The 17,707-nt window shown below is 42.8% G+C and overlaps 2 protein-coding genes across 5 annotated transcripts in view; one reads left to right on the top strand and one right to left on the bottom strand.

Moving 5' to 3' along the window:
* Positions 1-1,714: 1,714 nt before the first annotated feature.
* Positions 1,715-6,600, top strand: rad52 (RAD52 homolog, DNA repair protein). 2 transcript variants are annotated; one of them, XM_074678268.1, is made up of 12 exons: positions 1,715-1,886; positions 2,076-2,144; positions 2,533-2,634; positions 2,901-2,994; positions 3,075-3,142; positions 3,268-3,386; positions 3,506-3,581; positions 3,673-3,899; positions 4,008-4,198; positions 5,674-5,754; positions 5,838-6,077; positions 6,150-6,600. In XM_074678268.1, the coding sequence occupies exons 2-12, from the start codon at positions 2,091-2,093 to the stop codon at positions 6,209-6,211; spliced, it is 1,314 nt and encodes a 437-aa protein (XP_074534369.1). In that variant the 5' UTR covers positions 1,715-1,886; positions 2,076-2,090; the 3' UTR covers positions 6,212-6,600. The 2 variants fall into 2 exon arrangements, with proteins under 2 accessions (XP_074534369.1, XP_074534368.1); XM_074678267.1 differs by having other exon boundaries at positions 1,715-1,928.
* LOC141796926 (serine/threonine-protein kinase WNK1-like) overlaps positions 6,568-17,707 on the bottom strand; it is a 28,290-nt gene continuing 17,150 nt past the window's right edge. For 2 of the 3 annotated variants that reach the window (XM_074678263.1, XM_074678265.1), the window contains exons 7-28: positions 17,481-17,700; positions 17,272-17,373; positions 16,718-17,105; positions 16,477-16,640; positions 16,216-16,299; positions 15,823-15,858; positions 15,300-15,419; positions 13,992-14,071; positions 13,742-13,904; positions 13,539-13,655; positions 13,223-13,336; positions 13,071-13,116; positions 12,836-12,979; positions 11,650-12,629; positions 11,481-11,555; positions 11,275-11,394; positions 10,857-11,181; positions 10,530-10,707; positions 10,229-10,416; positions 9,981-10,136; positions 9,657-9,886; positions 6,568-9,559 (exon numbers count right to left, since the gene is read on the bottom strand). In XM_074678263.1, the coding sequence (XP_074534364.1) occupies positions 9,173-9,559; positions 9,657-9,886; positions 9,981-10,136; positions 10,229-10,416; positions 10,530-10,707; positions 10,857-11,181; positions 11,275-11,394; positions 11,481-11,555; positions 11,650-12,629; positions 12,836-12,979; positions 13,071-13,116; positions 13,223-13,336; positions 13,539-13,655; positions 13,742-13,904; positions 13,992-14,071; positions 15,300-15,419; positions 15,823-15,858; positions 16,216-16,299; positions 16,477-16,640; positions 16,718-17,105; positions 17,272-17,373; positions 17,481-17,700 (4,417 nt within the window). In that variant the 3' untranslated portion in view covers positions 6,568-9,172. The remainder of the gene's footprint in view (positions 9,560-9,656; positions 9,887-9,980; positions 10,137-10,228; positions 10,417-10,529; positions 10,708-10,856; positions 11,182-11,274; positions 11,395-11,480; positions 11,556-11,649; positions 12,630-12,835; positions 12,980-13,070; positions 13,117-13,222; positions 13,337-13,538; positions 13,656-13,741; positions 13,905-13,991; positions 14,072-15,299; positions 15,420-15,822; positions 15,859-16,215; positions 16,300-16,476; positions 16,641-16,717; positions 17,106-17,271; positions 17,374-17,480; positions 17,701-17,707) is intronic. The other variant, XM_074678266.1, reaches the window with a different exon arrangement.

The following is a 17,707-nucleotide window of genomic DNA, read 5'->3' as shown; positions in this document are numbered from 1 at the left end:
TTAGCCTTCCTGATATCAGAGAAATGGGCCTACTATTTAAGAGAGGACACGTAGGGGAATGTTGAGGGAAGCAAACATGTAACCAACACTTAACATTTAGAAAACGAAGGGAAAACTTTCCACTGCAACCAAGTGGCAACCTAAACCTAACCAACTATAACAGTCAGAGAATGGTGCAGCAGCAAAAAGCTAACCCACCATACTGTGTCATAAGAGTCCCGTCACTTTGTATAATTTAATTAAAACCATTGAAAACATGCAGAGGCTAGGCCCATAGTGAGTATTAAACATCATAATAAAAGGTAAAACGGGAAGAAAATCATCATTGAGCTTTTTCACAATCAATGAGTAAATCAATTTCCCAATGTGACAAACTGTAAAAATGTTTAAGTGAAATTAATAGGCCTGTAAATTAGTAAATATTCTAAATTAATCATTCTGGTACAAAGCCTGATGATGACTTCGTTTCATCTTGTTTGTTTTCATTCATTCATTCCTTTCCTTTTACAAGGATTACAACACATGGCACTCATTTGAACTAATCATATCTGGCAATGATTATGTGAAGCCCTTACACCACATAACAAGTTAACAAAAATGACTCTAACCATTAACCCAAAGAGTCCATATAATAATCAATGAAAGTGTGCAATATGAAAAATATTCCTGTTATTTCTTCTATACATTTTTTTTTTTGCAAAACATGTAAGTAACATGGCACCAATGTATTTGTTTTTGATAATCTTATGTATCGAAAATCTTGAGTTAACTAGTTGAGCATGGTAAACTAAGCAACTAAAAGCTTCTTTTGCTGCAAAATATAATCAATGTGTAAAAATGTCTTCAGTGTAAAATAATGCAGGGTCTGGCTGACATTAAAAGCAACGTAAACCACATGAGCACTTATCAAAAATGGGTTATTGACAGCAACATTAAACATGTGTACAGCCACGATATAAAAAGGAGATTTCAGAAAAAAAAGAAAAAAAAAAGATTTTGGTCCGGGTACCTCATTTCACTGTGGCACACAGTGTATTTGTATGCCTTTCCCCAATTTTCTTCTTTCTACCCTCGGGAATAGATTACGTTTATTTCCTTTTTTTAATGTATAAGTCTAACTCGTCATTTTTTGTAAATTTTCTTACGAGTTTTGCCCTATGCTATTGCCCATATAAGGTCATGGCTGATTTGACTGACAGGTTAGCATCCTGTAGCTGTCAGCAAAGAGGCTAAGGCCCGCCCCTTTACCTCAGCCCAACTCGAACAAAGCTAGGTTGAGGAAAGCATTTTCAGTATGGCACCTGCCTTTGGGATTTTACTCGTATTTTATACAATCTGAGGTTTAAAGAAAAAAATGTATCATAGATAAATATGAATAAGGATAAAGTTAATTCAAAAGAAAATAATACATTATTTTGTATTCTTTACATTACGGGCATCCAGCTCTGAGCTTTACCGTAAATAAGGTAACGGCTCTATGGAAACAGCAACAATCATCGTTCGTGTGAAATTGCAAACCAACTTAAGAAATGTGACTATGAGAAAGAATGGTGCAAAAAAATCAAATAAAATTACGAATATAGCATTTGTCAAAACTGTCTACGTTGCTTCACAGATTAATTTTCATCCGTTTGTCCTGACATTTCAGAGGTAACTCTATTTTTCGACGGTTCTTGGAGGCAGCATAAACTCCTCCCATTTGGTCAGAGCGGGAAGTTCAGATGTACTTCCTGTTTAAACAGCAGTAGCTTACACTGCTGTGTTACGGCTAATTTATACGGACCAGAAATCACATTTAGACGTAGATTAACGGGCAAGTTTGTGCCAGTGGGCTCGAGCTACAACGCACTGCGTCATTTGTTCACTGCCTTTATTATACAAACCAGGTCCTGCAGTTACGTGGACTTAGATATTATTTTCACCGCTGGGTCAGTCCTGCCAGTGGAAATATCGTATAAGCTTTGAATTGATAAGTCACTCATAGTGTTTACTTAGGGGTTTGGTTTATTAAGGGTAGCTGACAGCTGTTTTGGTACATGAACTCACAGCTTCCCTTTACATATTTATGCTATTAGGGGAGCTCTGCAGTCATGTCCAGTCTAACTGAAGAGAAGAGCAGCTCTGCACCAAAATGCTTTGGACAGGTAGGCAGAAAAAAAACAGCACATGCTTACATATTTTGTATTCTTGTAAATTGCAAGATTTGTGCTGTGTGTGTGATTGCCCAGACATAACACACAGCTACTGCTTCTGCTTCAAAAGCCTGACGTGTTTTGGATGCACTGCCACTTTGTGTCAATCATTCCTAGTAACAAGTTTAACAAAGCACTCAGAGTTATTCACAGTCTCCTTAATACAGCAATCCTGATGCCATCCATTTGAGTTTGCAGTTGCACCCTTAAGTTTTCTTTCCATGCTACAGCAGAATGCAGTGTGTCTGCCTTTGGGTTTTCCTTATTGAAGATCAGTGACAATTGACCGAAAAAAAAGCATTCACTGATTTCCTTTTCTGAACTGGATTGTGTTTGTCAGAGTACCTACACAGCTGAAGAGTACCAGGCGGTGCACAATGCTCTGCAGAAGAGGCTGGGACCGGAGTACATCAGTACTAGAATGGCAGGAGGAGGACAGAAGGCAAGTCTTTGTTTATGTCTCTGCCTTTGTTTTCTGCACAGCTGTGGAGCCAGTTTCTGGTAAACTGCAGAAACGTTGCACAGAATAAAAGTAAGATATGTTGCTCTTTAATATAGTTTTTATTGACTATTACTGCATACATACATTCAATCATAGATAAATGGGTTCCTTTTCTTCACTCAACAAGGAACACTTAAAGTGATTTTCAGTTTGACAAACCCATATAATCCACGTTCTCTCTCTTCTATTGCATGTGTGTGCTGTAGGTGTGCTATATTGAAGGACATCGTGTGGTTAGCCTGGCCAACGAGATGTTTGGATACAATGGCTGGTCTCACTCCATCTCTCAGCAGAATGTTGGTGAGACTGATGGTGCTGAACTGAACGTGAAATCATTGTTAGAGAGTCAGAATAACGCAGTATATATACATGCTCTACAGACTTTGTGGACCTCATCAATGGGAAGTTCTACGTTGGAGTCAGTGCGTTCATTAAAGTACAGTTAAAGGTTGGATTTTTTTTTTCAAATGATGATTCCACTTTTCTTTTATTTGTTGTGACTTTCTCCCAGCGCTCATCACTCTCTGCTGCTTTTGTCTTACGCGCTGTGTTTGATTCATACTCTATGTGCAGGATGGAGCGTTTCATGAAGATGTCGGGTACGGAGTCAGTGAAGGACTGAGGTCTAAAGCTCTGGCTCTGGAAAAGGCAAGAAAGGAAGCAGTCACAGATGGCATGAAGAGAGCCCTGAAGTACTGAAAACTTTTTTTTTTGTGTCCAACATGTCTTAAACTAAAGCCATCAAGTTTTGTTGAATGCAAGCTGGTGTAAGGCTAGTTCTAATACTTGATTTGTGTGTGTTCATGTTGAGATGCTTTGGAAATGCCCTTGGAAACTGCATCCTGGATAAAGAGTACCTCACAGCCATAAATAAGATCCCCAAACAGGTCAGAAACACAACTGAACATTTTTTTTGTCTTAAAGAGAAACACAAAAGTCTTAATATGTTTAATTACTTCACTTTCCCTGTGCACAAAGCCACCTCCTCCTCTGGACCCTGCCCGGACCAAACGCTCAGAAGGCGAGCCATCAGTGGACAAGGCCCGCTTCTCGAGTTTAGTCCAGGAGGAAAGGCTTGTGTCTGTAGGAGGCACTGGTAGGATGCCATTGGAACCTAAAATCTTGAACACGGACTGCTCAGAAGTTCACACTCCTAATGCTACACGCCCTGCTACCAGTCATGAGAGGGAAAATGCTGGCTGCAGGTAAACAGCTGTGGATCAAGTTTATGTTTTGAATGAGATTAAATAAGACTGTCAAATTCTGCATAAGCAAAAGACGCGATTTGTCTCAACATGTTTCTGTCTTTCTAGACCTGTCAGTGACTCAGTGGATGTTGAGGGGTCTGCAAGTCACTCGGACCCCAAACAACTGAGAAAACTTCGACAGCAGCAGCTTCAGCAGAAGTTCAGGAGAGAGATGGAGGCCAAGAGAATGCAGCAGAAACAGGATCAAACCAAATCTGAGACCACAGAGGTCCCTATCAGATCAGGATCCAGCAGATGTAAGACTTTCATTGGTGATACTTGGCTTCAAATCAGAGGGTTTAAACTTTGATTTCCTCACACTGGACTTTTTTCATCTAATGCCATATAAGCAAATACAGGGTGTCCATCGGGTCTTAAAAAGTATTAAAAGTTGATAAATTAATTGTGGGAAAATTAAGGCCCTTAAAAAATATTAAAAAGTCTTAATTGTGATGTTATGAGGTATTAAATTTTATTGGTATTCAAGCTTTGACTCCAAACGTATCCATGAAAATTTATTGTCCTCCTTGACTGTTACAAACTAATCTGACACGCCAGACAGACAATTCCATAAATCCACCACGGAAATAGTCCATCTGGTTCAAAACCATTTTCAGGGTCTGAACCTTCAAAAATAACCATACCTGGTGATTGGACGATCATTTTGCTCGTCACACTCATCACAGACCAGCGCGAGGATCTGGAAAAAGCTTTAGCATCTCAAAATATTTCTCTCTAGATCATAAGAGTTTCTCAAGCCTTCTGAGAAAATTTCTCGGACTTTTGATGACCTGGGATCTTGGATTCTTACGATTTAGAGAAATCTTCCCCTGATCTCAGCTGTTTTGGAACAAATTTTCTTTTTTCAAATCACCTTTTTACTGGATACAACGCGATGAGATAAGTTATTTATCAATACAGTTTCGTAGCGCTGTTGTTTGAGACGTGACAACAAGCAAAGTTGTAATTTTGTGATGTGCAGGCTATACGTAGCACTAGCATCCCAACATATCTTTAGGCTAATGTTACAACAAACTCAGTTCATACAGTAGTTTAGTCGCCATCCGTATGTATTTTATGCAAGTTGGCCTTAAATAACTGTTACTTGTTGTGATAATGGGAATGTCAATTAACCTGCCTTTAGTTTCATTTATACTTTTAAGCTTTATTCCTTCTCAGCTTATCTAATTTATGTTAAAATGAAAACTGCAATCATCAAAGATCGGTTGCTAACAACAGCTAAAAGTCGCAATAAGGTCTTAAGACTTTTTGAAAGGTTTTTTAAAAAGTCTTAAAAAGGTATTGAATTTAACCTCAGGATTTCAGCATATACCCTGAAATAAGATAAGCCAGCCCTAATTCAGGGAAAAGTTGAGATGCTGTAAAAGACTTTTATTTAATGGAATTTGGCGACCTCCAAATCATTCAATTATATATTTAACTGAACAGAGCATAGAGTAAAATATGTTTGACTTGTAAAACTTTTGAAACTTTTTAAGTGTTGTAATTTCCCAATTTTTAATTAAGGTTGGTTTTAAAAGATTTTTGACTGAAATAATGTATTTATACACAAAAGTTTAGTGTTGCAGCTCTTTTAACTGTGGTTGTTAACTGTAAAAACTCTCAAAAATTAGCAAATAAACTGTGAACTATTATAAAAAAGTATGTATTCTGTGCTCTAGGTTGCCTGACTATTTCCATGTTTATTGAAATAATGCTATCATTCCTGCAGGTCATGAAGAAGTGCCTGCACTCAGTGACAGCAGCTCAGGGGGAAACAGCAAGCCCAGCAGCAGGGATGAGTATTTAACAGGTGCTTAAAGTGTCCAGTAGAGGTCGATGCTCAATCCTCTGTGAAGAAGCCTGCATCACTCAGTGTGACTGTTTACCCCGCAGATGATCCTGAGCTCTGGAACTTTACTCTAGATGGGATCGAGGAGCTGGATGCCCCAGCAGGGGGCCCTTCTTCCAGGATGCTCCGGCCGAGCACACCTGGGAATCACAAGATGCAGACTCGCAGTAAAACCCCTCAGAGGTCACTGGGGAGACCTCCGGATGAGGCTCCATCATATAACAGGGGACAGTGTATGGCTCAGTCCAGACCCCATTTTCAGAACCAGTACCAGTCCAGACCAGGTGAGGTTTCTCAGAAGATTCTTTTTAAAGGCTGTGGTAGTCTGAACCCTAATCTCTTTTTTCATGTTTCAGGTGAAGCATTTAGTCCATACAGAACAGGACAGCACATAAAGAAACGCAGACTGGATACATGAGATCTGTTAATCAACACCTCCCTCCCCCAGCACTGTGTGTGCAATCTGTTGAACTTTTGTAAATTTATTATTTTAGTATTTTTCAAAGTCAGTTTTTGATGGCTTGCTTTTTTTTGTTTAATACTGCTTTCTTGGAAAATAAATGACCACATTGGTCTGTTGGCAGAGATTTCTTGATCTCTGCACATGAACACTGGGTTTAAATTCATCTCTTTGCTCTGATCTTTGTAGTGTTGTTGAAGTTGTATCACAGTTTTAAAGCTGCAGCTAAATAAACTCAGCTCAAAAAACATCCAAATTCCCCACAAAGAAGTGTCCAGGTTGCACAGTCAAAAAGTAGAATCAAGACAGGTGCATAAATTGATATTTCTTTTTATTTGTTTTTACATTTTGTACAATGTGAAAAACATACACAAAACAGACACTGAATCACATGAAATCAGAAAGGAGGGCAGGAAATAAGAGTTCAACGGATACTATTATGCGTGTCAGTACTGTGTAGTGGTCTGTGATATTTACTGAGAACACATGAACCAGAAGCTTGTGCTGTACAGTGGCCAGTTTGGAATCAGATGCCATTTGTAAGAATAAATGTGAAGCCGTCATGCAGAAACCATATGCAGATAGATTGATATTAAAGTTGTGCCTGTGATATCACTGAATGGCAGCAGAGCAAAACTTTGTGATGACTCAGAAAGGCAAAGACAATAAAAAAAAGTTTCTAATATTCCAATATCAAAAACATTGAAGTCAGTAACAACCCTCATCAGCATGCAAATGTTTCTGTTTCCCCTCAGTCCTTTTAAAACTTTAAACATTGCATATTCTGCATTGCAGTAACTTATTTTTCTCTAGAGAAGTTTAACTACTCATCCAATCTACGAGCAGGCGAAAGTCACAATGACAGTATGGCACTCGGGAGACAATTTGAAACCTTTATACACAACTCACTCACTGCCTGAACAAGTGCTTCTACTAAACAGTTCAATGAGAAATTCACAAAAAAACGTCTGCCAAATCCATGTCGGTATGATTAAAATATCTGAATACACAGCTGATCATTACACAATCAACACAAATGTAACTGTGGTGAGAAAAGAAACGCAGTGTGTTCTTTGTTCTGCTGTCATGTGTGTTCAGAGCGTTAAACCCTCTAAGTTAGCCGTGTGTCGTCTGTGTGTGTTGTGTTTACATTGTGTACAGTTTTTGAAAGAACTGGTTTTCTGCTGTACAGTCACATCTACAGGACTAAATGAATCTGGAACTTGTCATTAGTGAGTGTCAAGGCACTAAAGTGTTCCTCTTGTTTACAGGTTCGAGTGCATGTGCGTGTCGAATGGTTCATCACAAACATACTCTGGTGACTAAGCATTATATGAAAGCATATTCTCACATTGACATATATACAGTTAAATAGAAAAGGGGGCAGGGCAGTCATAACAGAAGAGCTTAATAAATGGCAGGATTTACTCCTGCGTGGTGAGAAGGATACCAATAACAACACACCCTGCAATTGCACTTTTTATATTCCTTTAACTACATGTTGTTTAACAACCTTTAATAATAATTACAGTGAAACAACATCAAAATCTGATGGCTGAATACAGGTCCATAAAGAACATTTGTTTTATTAAATATACGCATACAAAAACAGACCACAGAGAAAGAACCCCAGACACTTGTGATTTGAGACGTTATGGCAAGATGTGGTGAGATCTTATGCGACATGAATTCACTAACAACCTGTTCGTCTGTGTACTGTGCACCATCTGTTAGACTGGGAGAAGTGGGAGGCTAACACTGAAATAAACCAGAACCTTTCTATTTCATATGATATGATGAGCAGGTAAAGCGCACTAAATAAAGGGTTTCATGTGTCGACGCGGGATTCTGTAGATTTCATTCTTATGAGATAAAAAAAAAAGCAAACAAAAACACCTTCTACCCAGGTTGTGATTTACAGCAGCATCACCTCTCAAGTATCATAGCCTGGACGGTGATCAACACCAGCACAATGCTTCGTTACGTGACAGATCCGCTTTCTCTCACATCTGATGTGAAGAATAGGTCAGTTTGATAATAAAGCTGCATGGATACGATGACATCAGACTCTCACGAGGACATGAATATGCCAAGTCATAACCCAGTGAGGACAGGTCTATGTACAGTATGTTTCAATGTGTTTGGGGATTAAGGCCACGGTTAACAAGGGACAGTTTTACTACTCATTGCCATTATTGCATTTTACTTTATAGGGAGCCACTGGGATGTACTCACAATGCAACTCCATCCATTACACTCCCCTCTGACTTACTGAGGCGTTCTTCTCCTAACTCCACTCCTCACTCTTCCACACGAGACAAAATGTCCCACTGACATCTTCCACTACACGACCCCTCACTCTCTGAAACAACTTAACCTTCCATCCCAAGTCACACAACCAGGTTGAATTTTGGGTCATGTGTGTGTGTTTGGGGCAACTAGTTCCACCATCTTCAGTCCTGACTTTGCCTAAAGTCAGGACTACAGAGACTAAATTAGACCCCTACCCCCCAGCCCCTCCTCTTGCCTCTTAAGGAATGCGGACATTGCAAAGTTTAATCTGGAAAGACATCTTTGGCTGTTGTTGGTTGTGTCTTCAGGGCGCTATGCCATCAGACCAAACCAACAGACTCATCACAGCTCTGTTCCACAGCTCATGGCAAGGCTAAGTGTGACACTCTTGTGCTGTGGAAGTGTATTGCACTCTCCCTCCAATAGCCAGGCAGAATTTAATCTACCTGGGAGGACTTGAACCACAAGGAACTTTATAATAGACAAAAGAAACCTAACACACAGTAAAAGTAGAATTAAAAATAAGAACATCCAGCCAGCGAACTAGCTTAGAGAGCAAGTGGTTCTCGTTCATGACTGTATGCCATGTGGCCCTTCATGTCAGCCTGGACCAGGGCTCACACTGGGCTATGTGGGCCTCAGGTTGGACCCTCCCGGGGTGACTGTACTGTGGGGGGCTGGCGTGGATCCCATGTGGTAGCTTTGGTGCATGGACACCGAAGCCGTCGTGGGTGGCTGGTACTGTGTTAGTGGCTGTGGGGGATTAAGCATGCTGACCTGGCATGTGCCTGTGGGTCCTGCCCACTGAGGAGCGCTGTAAGGGGGGGAGGCGTATCCGAAGCTTTGGGATACAGGGCCCAGAGAGCCTTTACGAGGCCCCACAGTGACAGGGTTGGCCGGATTCTGGAGGTGAGCTGTGCTGGTGGTGGACGTGGTGTTGGAGGGTGTGGGAAGTGTTGGGCAGAGGTACCCTGGGGCGGAGAACTTACGACCCATGTTCGCTGGAGGGATTATCTGTGGCACAGACAAGAGAAGTTATTATTCAGTGTTCATAGACTGAAACCAAAAATGCTCAGAGTGAGTGTCTTTACTCAAAGTACTGCACGCTTACATCATGTCCCAGTGTGGCCTGGGCTCCAGTTCGAGGACATCTCTTTCCCTGCGTGAGGCTTTTGGCATCTCTGGCCCAGTTGTCCACCAGCTGGTGAAGGTCATCGGTGAAGGTGCCTTTGCTCTTCTGGGTCTGCAAGGCAGGAGGAGTGGGTCCACCTGCCTGTGTCAGGGAGGGGGAGTGGTTCTGGCAGTGAGCTGAACCATTTATGGTGCCCGTTCCACTGGATCCTAGTAAACAAATAAGGAGAGGTAAGATGAGAACAATAACATGAATTCACAGGACCAGCTCAAGACTCTCCCTGTGACTTGATCAAGTGCTCACCTGTGGAGCAGCTACTGAGGCTGGGCATGGAGGGAGAGTTTCTGAGCAGCGCTATGGACGTCCGAGTTTCTGCCTGTGAAGCCTCTGATGCTGAGGGGGAGCTTTGCTTTGGAGGGGACTGTGAGTCGTGAAGGTTTTGACTTGAGGACAGGGAGCCTGGACATACAAGCAAAATGCAGTTGTCAAACAATGAGGTGTAGATGACTCTAAAGTCAGTATTTAACTTGTCTCAGCTGCAGGATTTGTACCTGAATGATTGGGGCTGGGCTGTCCACTGCTGCGAGCTGACTTGTGGCTTTTGCGCCTACGACGACCTCCAGCCATGGCAACAGCAGGGGAGAGGACAGAAGGAGGAGGAGGTTTTCCCATCCGAGTGAACAGGGCTTCGATCTCCTCTTTCTGACGTGTTTGCAAGACCTGGATCTCCATCATATGTCTGAGAGCGAAATGAAAAGAGGAATTAAAAAACGAAGATACACAATGAGGCTGAAAATACCTATATATATTGAACATGATGGTATTGATAGCAGGACTGGCAACATGATTTACTTTTCCCGTAGACGGCTTATTTCTCTCTGCAAAGCGTCATCCTCATTCTCAGAGTCATCGTTGTCACTACTGTAATGAGCGTGTGGGTTATGAGCATCGGAGGGTGAAGATGAGGGCCCGTTCTGCAAACTGGAGCCATGTGAAGGACTGGAACCTGCAGCCACTGGAGCCGGGGTCACTGGAGGAAACAAGACGCACAGACATTAATATTGCTTACCACCGCAATGTAGAAGATTTATCTTGCATTTTTGCACAAAGGATGATAGGAGTGTTTTTTTTTTCATAAGTCTTCAAAATTAGCTAATTAGCTATGAACCTGGTACACACCTGTGACAGAAAAACGTCCCACTTTAGAGCCAGCGGCTGGTTCAGATGTGGTGTTGGCGCTCGTGGACACTTGAAAGCGGCCAATGGTGGTAGACTGACTGGGAGGAGCTGCATGGAAAGATGAGGCTCCATTTACAGCGTCAGTTTCGCAGATATCTTTAGATAAAGAGGAGGACCGGTGGAGGGTATTTTCTGGACTCGAGGGTGAGGAGGATGACGTGGATGAAGATGAGGAGGAGGTTGAAGATGGTGTCAGTGAAGAAGAAGATACAACGCTGGAGGGATGTGGAGCACTGCTCGATGCACCATCAGCAGCAACAGACACCTGAGGGAGAGAAAAGATTTGAATAAATAAACTCTGTTAGGCTGTTTTTGCCTGGATCAATCAATCAGAAGCATTTCAAGCTCATGAACTCACTTGGAAACGTCCAAGAGTGAAACCAGACGCGGGGGCCTGGACTCTGTTACCTCCCTGAACAGTCTCAGGGCTCAAAGCTCTCCTCAATTCAGCGTCCAAATTACCCAAGGGCTGCTGTGACTGCAGAGTGGCACAAAAAGATTAATATAAACAATTAAGTGCGCATGTAAACATCAAAACAGAGCAGGTGGGATAATATGAAGTACCTGATTTGGTCCAGGGAATGGAGGTACAATGTCAGAGGGGGGTGTAGCAGCGGGATCAAAACCAGTAGGTAAAGTCTAAAAATAAAAATGAGAAGCTGAGTTTAGGACATTTGTTTCACTTAACATCATTTTTGTTATTTATTCTTGGAAGGCCGCAACTTTTCCCAACCTGTGCCCTGGGCTTTGTTGGAGGTGTCTGTGCATGTCCTGCAGGAGTCATTCCTTGTCCAGGGGTGGTGGAGGGGCCGAGAACCCCCTGCACTCCAGAGGGGAGGGGAAGGTTAGACGGTGGCATCAGTGCAGCTCCAGGTGGAGGGGAAGAAGTACCAGTGGGAGGAGAGGATGTGCCCCCGCTCTGACCAGGGTCAATAGATGAAGAGGTCGAAGCAGAGCTCTGGTCTTTGAAGAGTGACCGGAGTTTCTTGTCTAGAGCTTGGATATCGTCCCTGCCTGCAGTTTTGGTTTGGAGCTCAGCCCCCTCTGACTCTGCTGGCTGTGGCTGGGCCTGGCTCTGATTGGGAGGAGGGGGCTGGCTAGAAATGGGAATGGGTTGACTCTGCGGTGCATGGATGGATGAATTTACAGGCTGAGAAGATGGAGCAGCAACATTGAAAGGCTGCTGCTCTGGAGCAGGGGCAGTGTTTGTACTGCTTGGTGCGACATTAGGAACAGAGGAGGCAGATGAAGAGCTGCTGCTCTGCTGAGGTGCAGCTACCGCAGGGACGGAGGTCTGAGCGGATGGAGGAGAAACAGTGGAGGACGAGGGAGGGATGTTTGTAGCTGCTGGTAGCTGTGAGGGGGCTGTTTCATGGAGAGAATGAGGAGGGGGACTGGGATCACTGGGGACAGGAGCTGGAGTCTGAGAGGACACAGGGGGAGGAGAAACCCTCCCAGTCGAAGAAGGTGGGGAGGATGTTGCAGGAAATGTAGAGCCAGTCGTGGGGGCAGCAGCTTCTGAAGGCGGCAGGACATTTTTAGAGCTTGGACAGAGTGCAGCCTCGGAGGACGGCTTAGTTTCTGGTTGTTTATCTGCAGGAAATTCAAGGGTGCTGCCTCGCTCCCCGTGTTCCTGCTTCATTTTACTGAAAGCCTGCTGCAGAATCCCAGAGGGAGCAGACAGGGAAAGGCCCAAAGTCATGGAGGGAGCAGCTGGAAAGCAGAACAACAAACACTTAATCCTTAAAATCAAGCAGAAGCATTGCAGTTTTACTAAACCAGGACCTTTGATATCTTAAATGTCAGATTTCTGGAGTTTTGCATATTTAAAAATCTTGATGCAAGCTTATTAAGAGAGCACGACTGCAACTTGCTGACCGTGAATGACATCGGTTACTCCGAATTTCCTTTTCTCTCACCTGGGGCAGGTTCATCTCCAAAGGAGGTGTTTGCTGAAGGAGCGCCAAAGAACTGTTCTTTGAGACGAGACTCTGGTACGGGACTGACTATGAACCTTCTTCCTGCTGAATGCACCACCTGGGCTGTGGTACTTGGGGAAATGCCTGAGGAAAAACAAAAGAAGGATCCAGTATAAGGTTGGAGCCGGACTTGAAAACTGAAAGACTCATATTTGTTGGATGAAGGTTTCTTTACCTGGTAGCATGGGAACAGACAGCTCAGCTTGTTGCTGATTATTAATCTGGAAAGAGATAAAAGGCAGCTGTTTAAGCTCAGGTTCACCAAGTGTGGATCAGAAGTTCAATGACTATAATTGGTGTATTTGTTACTGTGAAGTTAAGAAATACCTGAGGAAAGCCTTCCTTCATGCCCTCTCCTTTTTCATCGGCCATTTCTATGACTTCACGGACCTGCTCGATGAATGACTCTCTCTCACTCTCTAAGATGAACTCGCTTGCAACCTAAAAGCGAACACAAAATATCTTCAATAAAGAACTTTAAACAATGATGCCAAGAGTTTTGAATGCAACTGGGTATTTCAGAAGTTTTAAAAAGAAAAAGGAAAAAGATGTTTTTGGTAGGTCCATTCACTTTTTTCTAGATGAGTTACAGTTAACTATAATTTCCCAAATGATTACGTGACGAAAACAAAAGAACAGCTACCATGATCTGTGCAATCTCCTCTGGATTGTCACCATCAAGGTCGAATCTGAATGTGACCATCTTCCTGTTGTGTGTTTCCAGCTGGCACTCGGCTACTCTGTCTCCCACATTAGAGATCTGCAAAACAAACATTCAGGTTAAAACTGTTCAGAGATGAAAGCGTATAGCAGAATATGGATGAAATTAAACATATGGATGCGTACACTCAGAACGTTCAGCTTGGCCCTTGCAGTCTTCTCGTGACGGGATCGACTGCGCACAGATCGCCGCTGATGACGTTTCAGCGAGCGCCCCTCGTGGCGACCTCCAGATGTAGAACTTCCGTCATTGCCATCACTTAGACCTGAAGCTGCATCTGACAGGCAGCTGAAGGAAAAATGGAGCAGTGACTTAGATCTGACCCAAATCATGAAAACTGTTTTTAACCTCTATATAAACAAACGCCCTTCTCACCTCTCAACAGATGGGGGCACAAGAGCAGAGGATCCTGGGGGCTGTTCAGCTGGTAAAGACTGAGAAACACTTGCAGGGGCCTGAAACACAGAAATGTTTATCAAGCCATCAAATGTAGCACTTCTAGTAAAAGCAAATGTTTAAAGAGGGGTGTCTACAGTTTGGGGATGACTCTTTTCAAATTATTTAAAGCATTTACACCAGAAACTTATTTTTTTTTTGCTGATTTTTGTAATCAACACCATTATGTGTCATTTCTGACATTATGTAGTGACTTTACAGAAAAGTAAAATCTACACCTGACCGTCCACCAGAGGTAGCTGTTTAACCAGGGTGCTCTCTAAATGTGGTGCTGCGTGAGACGCCATTAATCAGCTCTCAGGCTGAGTGTAAATATTGCCGCTGTGCTGCGTTGTTCTCATTTGATTTCCTTCAGTGTGGCCATTTTACTCTGCTGCACTTTGCGTGAACAGCAGATCTATAAATTTCCAGCTCCAGCTCTTTTTAATAAGAAGAATTTTGAATCTGCTACCTAATGTCTTTCGGCATGTAAATAAATACTGTGTTGATTCATCATGAAAATTTTAAAAACTTCAAGTAAAACCTTTGAGCTGTGGGGTTGTCGGGATAGCTCTTCGTTTACACCCTCAAAATATAACAGGAAATAGCACCGTTCAATATTTCAGGGATTTTTTTTTTGTGTAAGTAGTGGTTGTCATGACTTTAGCTGAGTTCTAACCAGGGGTATTAGCCAAAAATTGTGTATTTGTATCTTAAACTTTCATTAATTGCAAAATTTGAGAAAACATTTGCCCTGAAGCTTTTTGTTTAAAGGATGAAAGGAACAGGAAAAGGAACAGGAAACGGTGTTAAATAGATGCTTCACACTTGACCCACATACATCCACCCACACAAACTAGTTGTTTACTCTGTAGAGTACCTGCAGAACTGAGAGGCATGTTGCCTGATAGAGGAAGTAAAGATGCTCTGCATTCAGTGGAGGAGACATGATAGGAGGACTTGGATCATTGGCCCAAGACTAACAGTCAAGCAGGATTATGCAGCATGCAGAAAGGAGGAGTGACAGAAAAAAGGGGACAGTCGGGGTAGTGACAGTTGTTCCAGCAGGGGGGAAGAAAACAGATTTTTTAACACCACAAGCAAAATTAAAATCACAAAAACAAAAACAGAAGATGAAAATTGCAAAGAGATGCGTGTGAGAGCAAATCTCTGGGATCAATGAGTTTGCCTTGAAGCACAATGAAATAAATACGCGTGTAAAGTGGGAGCAGTTGAGGTGTGTATTACCGGTAGCGTTTGAGCTGTAGTCTGTCCCGGTGGAAGAGAAGTGCTGCTCTCTGGATGTTGCTGCTGTTGGGGGGGAGACGGCTGTGAGGAGGGAGGCATCATCACTTGCTGGGTGGGAATCTGTAAGAACAGAGAGAGTACAAAAAAAGTTGCAGAAATAAGATTTAAAACCAGAGGGGTAAAAACTGAGTAATTTATCAGATGTGTTTTGATTCATTTCTGATCATTTTTTTCTGACTGTACTCCTAACACCTTACTTACCCGTTTAAAAACACAACTGGACAAATCACATAATTGGTTTATCTAACAGCTTTTTGTGTCAAAGTTTGTTTAATGAATATAAATGCCATCTTTTCAGCCTAAAAACCCTTTATGACTACCTCAAATGAAAAACTGTCCACAAAGATAAGTCAGCTGTGCAGACCAGGACAGACAAATGTTATTTTGTTCCTCAGAACATGTTATCTGGAAGGCTGTGGGTATTTCTCTATGTGGTAACAGGAAAACAGGTCATTTTATCTACCTGAGGGGGAAGCGATGGTTGGTAGTAAACTCCGTACTATAAGAAACAAAACATAACACAAGGTAAGAGAGGGGAACTTGAGGGGAAAAAAAGCAAACTGAGGAGATTTATATAATTGAAGAGATGGGAACACTTGGGAATGGGAACACTCAGCTGCCTTCAACATAGGCGCCTGAAGCAGAGAACAAATGCTTAAAGGTTAACTTGTCACCCTCTGAAAAGCACGCTTAAGAAGACCGAGTGGTTGAAGTTCTGCTGCAACGGTTCAGGATTAAATTCAGGGTGTGTGTGAACACCCTCAGGTAATGATGAGAAGGTGTGTCTCTGTAAGTTGAACATATTTTACACATCTTACTTCAGATTTGACATTATGATATGCCATTCAGTATTTACCTGCTGAGGGGGCCCTGGAATGGGCTGGCTACTGGACGCAACTGGCACAACTTCAGGCTGGACTCCTGGCATCTGGGGTTGAACCTTGTGTTCAAAAAAAAAAAACGGCACATGTTGTGTTAACACTAAAAATACCAAAATGTAGCTTGAAATGATGTAGTTAAAGTATGTCAGAAAAGGGCTTTCCAAACTTAGAAACAAAGAAAGCAAATACAGCAGAAAAATACATTTGTCTGAAAATCATTCCTTAAAATGACCTACCACTGACAATGGCTGCTGTTGCGTTTGGTCATTTTGTGTCGGTGGGCAGGACACCTGGGGCTGAAGGTGCTGGCTCGGAGAGGAGTTCAGTGGGATTTCAGATTGAGGAGGCTGGACGTCATGGAGGACGGAGGAACCAGGAAGTCTGTCTCCTGTGTGACTGACTGTGAGAAAAGGAGAGGAAGCTTTACTTCAGAAATCAATCAAACTAAAAGTGGCATTTCAAAGTCAACCACAGTACCTCCTGCAGTGTGCTGTAGTTGTTGATGTTGTTGTTCAGGCTCAGGCTCCTCTGGCTCCGGCTGGACTGGGGCTGCACTCTGACCCTGGACTGGAGCTGGAACTTGCCCAGTTGATTGGGGGACATATGTGATCCCTTGTGGCATGCCGGTCAGTTGGGTTGATTGAGGAGTGCTGTAGTTTGAGCTCTGAAGGCTCTGCTGAGGCGCAGGTTGGGCAGACATCTGTGTGCTATGTGGGGTTGGTTGTGGAGGGACGTAGGAGGCTGGCTGTGGCACTGGCTGGGGCTGGGGAACCTCAGAGCTCAGCAGCTGGCCTGGTTGCTGTGCAGGTGGTAACTGACTCTGCTGCTCTTCCTCAAGTATTCTCTTCTCCTGATCTTCTCTGACCTAAGGGGGAAGTCAGCAGTTAAAAAAATCCTTTTGGACAGATGGACGCTTCAAAACTTAACAGCAAAGGTACACGGATCCATCAACTTGGATTAGAAATATATTCTGTACTCGCGTGAAACTTCACAGAGATAAATGTAATGTACAATTGGGTGCGTAAACACACCTGCTGCCGCTGTGCTCTCTTGCGGCTGATAAGGGACACTCTGTCCTTGATGGCCTTTGCTATGGTCTTGTGGTCCCCATCACACACATAACCAGACTCGACCTGAATGACAAACACAGTGAAGATAAATATAATATGCAATATTAAATATTACATTAAAAGAACTCTGTTTTGATGACGTTTAGTGGTTTCTTCAAATAATGACTCACCATTTCCTGAGCCACATCCTCAGGGACATCTTTGTTGAGGTCAAAGGAAAACTCAATTGCTTCGTTATCTTTGTACTTCCCCTTAAGTTTCTTAACATCCTCAATTCTCAGCCACAGCTTGATGGCTTCCATTTCTCCATCATCCTCTTCTGCCAATTCCACGCGTACCCCTGTGTCTTCCTGGAAGAAGGCGTGGTTCAGAAGGTCCTTGATTGAGTACCTATATT

This window comes from Halichoeres trimaculatus, unplaced genomic scaffold, assembly GCF_033239565.1.
Source record: "Halichoeres trimaculatus isolate MK-OKI-2021-1 unplaced genomic scaffold, fHalTri1.1 fHalTri1_scaffold_10, whole genome shotgun sequence".
Lineage (NCBI taxonomy): Eukaryota > Metazoa > Chordata > Actinopteri > Labriformes > Labridae > Halichoeres > Halichoeres trimaculatus.
This window is presented reverse-complemented; position numbering and strand designations above follow the sequence as displayed.

Bases quoted from the DNA above. Each gene is read 5' to 3' on its own strand.
- rad52 (XM_074678268.1), top strand. From the start codon at position 2,091: ATGTCCAGTCTAACTGAAGAGAAGAGCAGCTCTGCACCAAAATGCTTT. The intron at 3,582-3,672 runs GTCAGAAACACA...CTGTGCACAAAG, and splicing joins TAAATAAGATCCCCAAACAG to CCACCTCCTCCTCTGGACCC. The intron at 6,078-6,149 runs GTGAGGTTTCTC...TTCATGTTTCAG, and splicing joins CCAGTACCAGTCCAGACCAG to GTGAAGCATTTAGTCCATAC.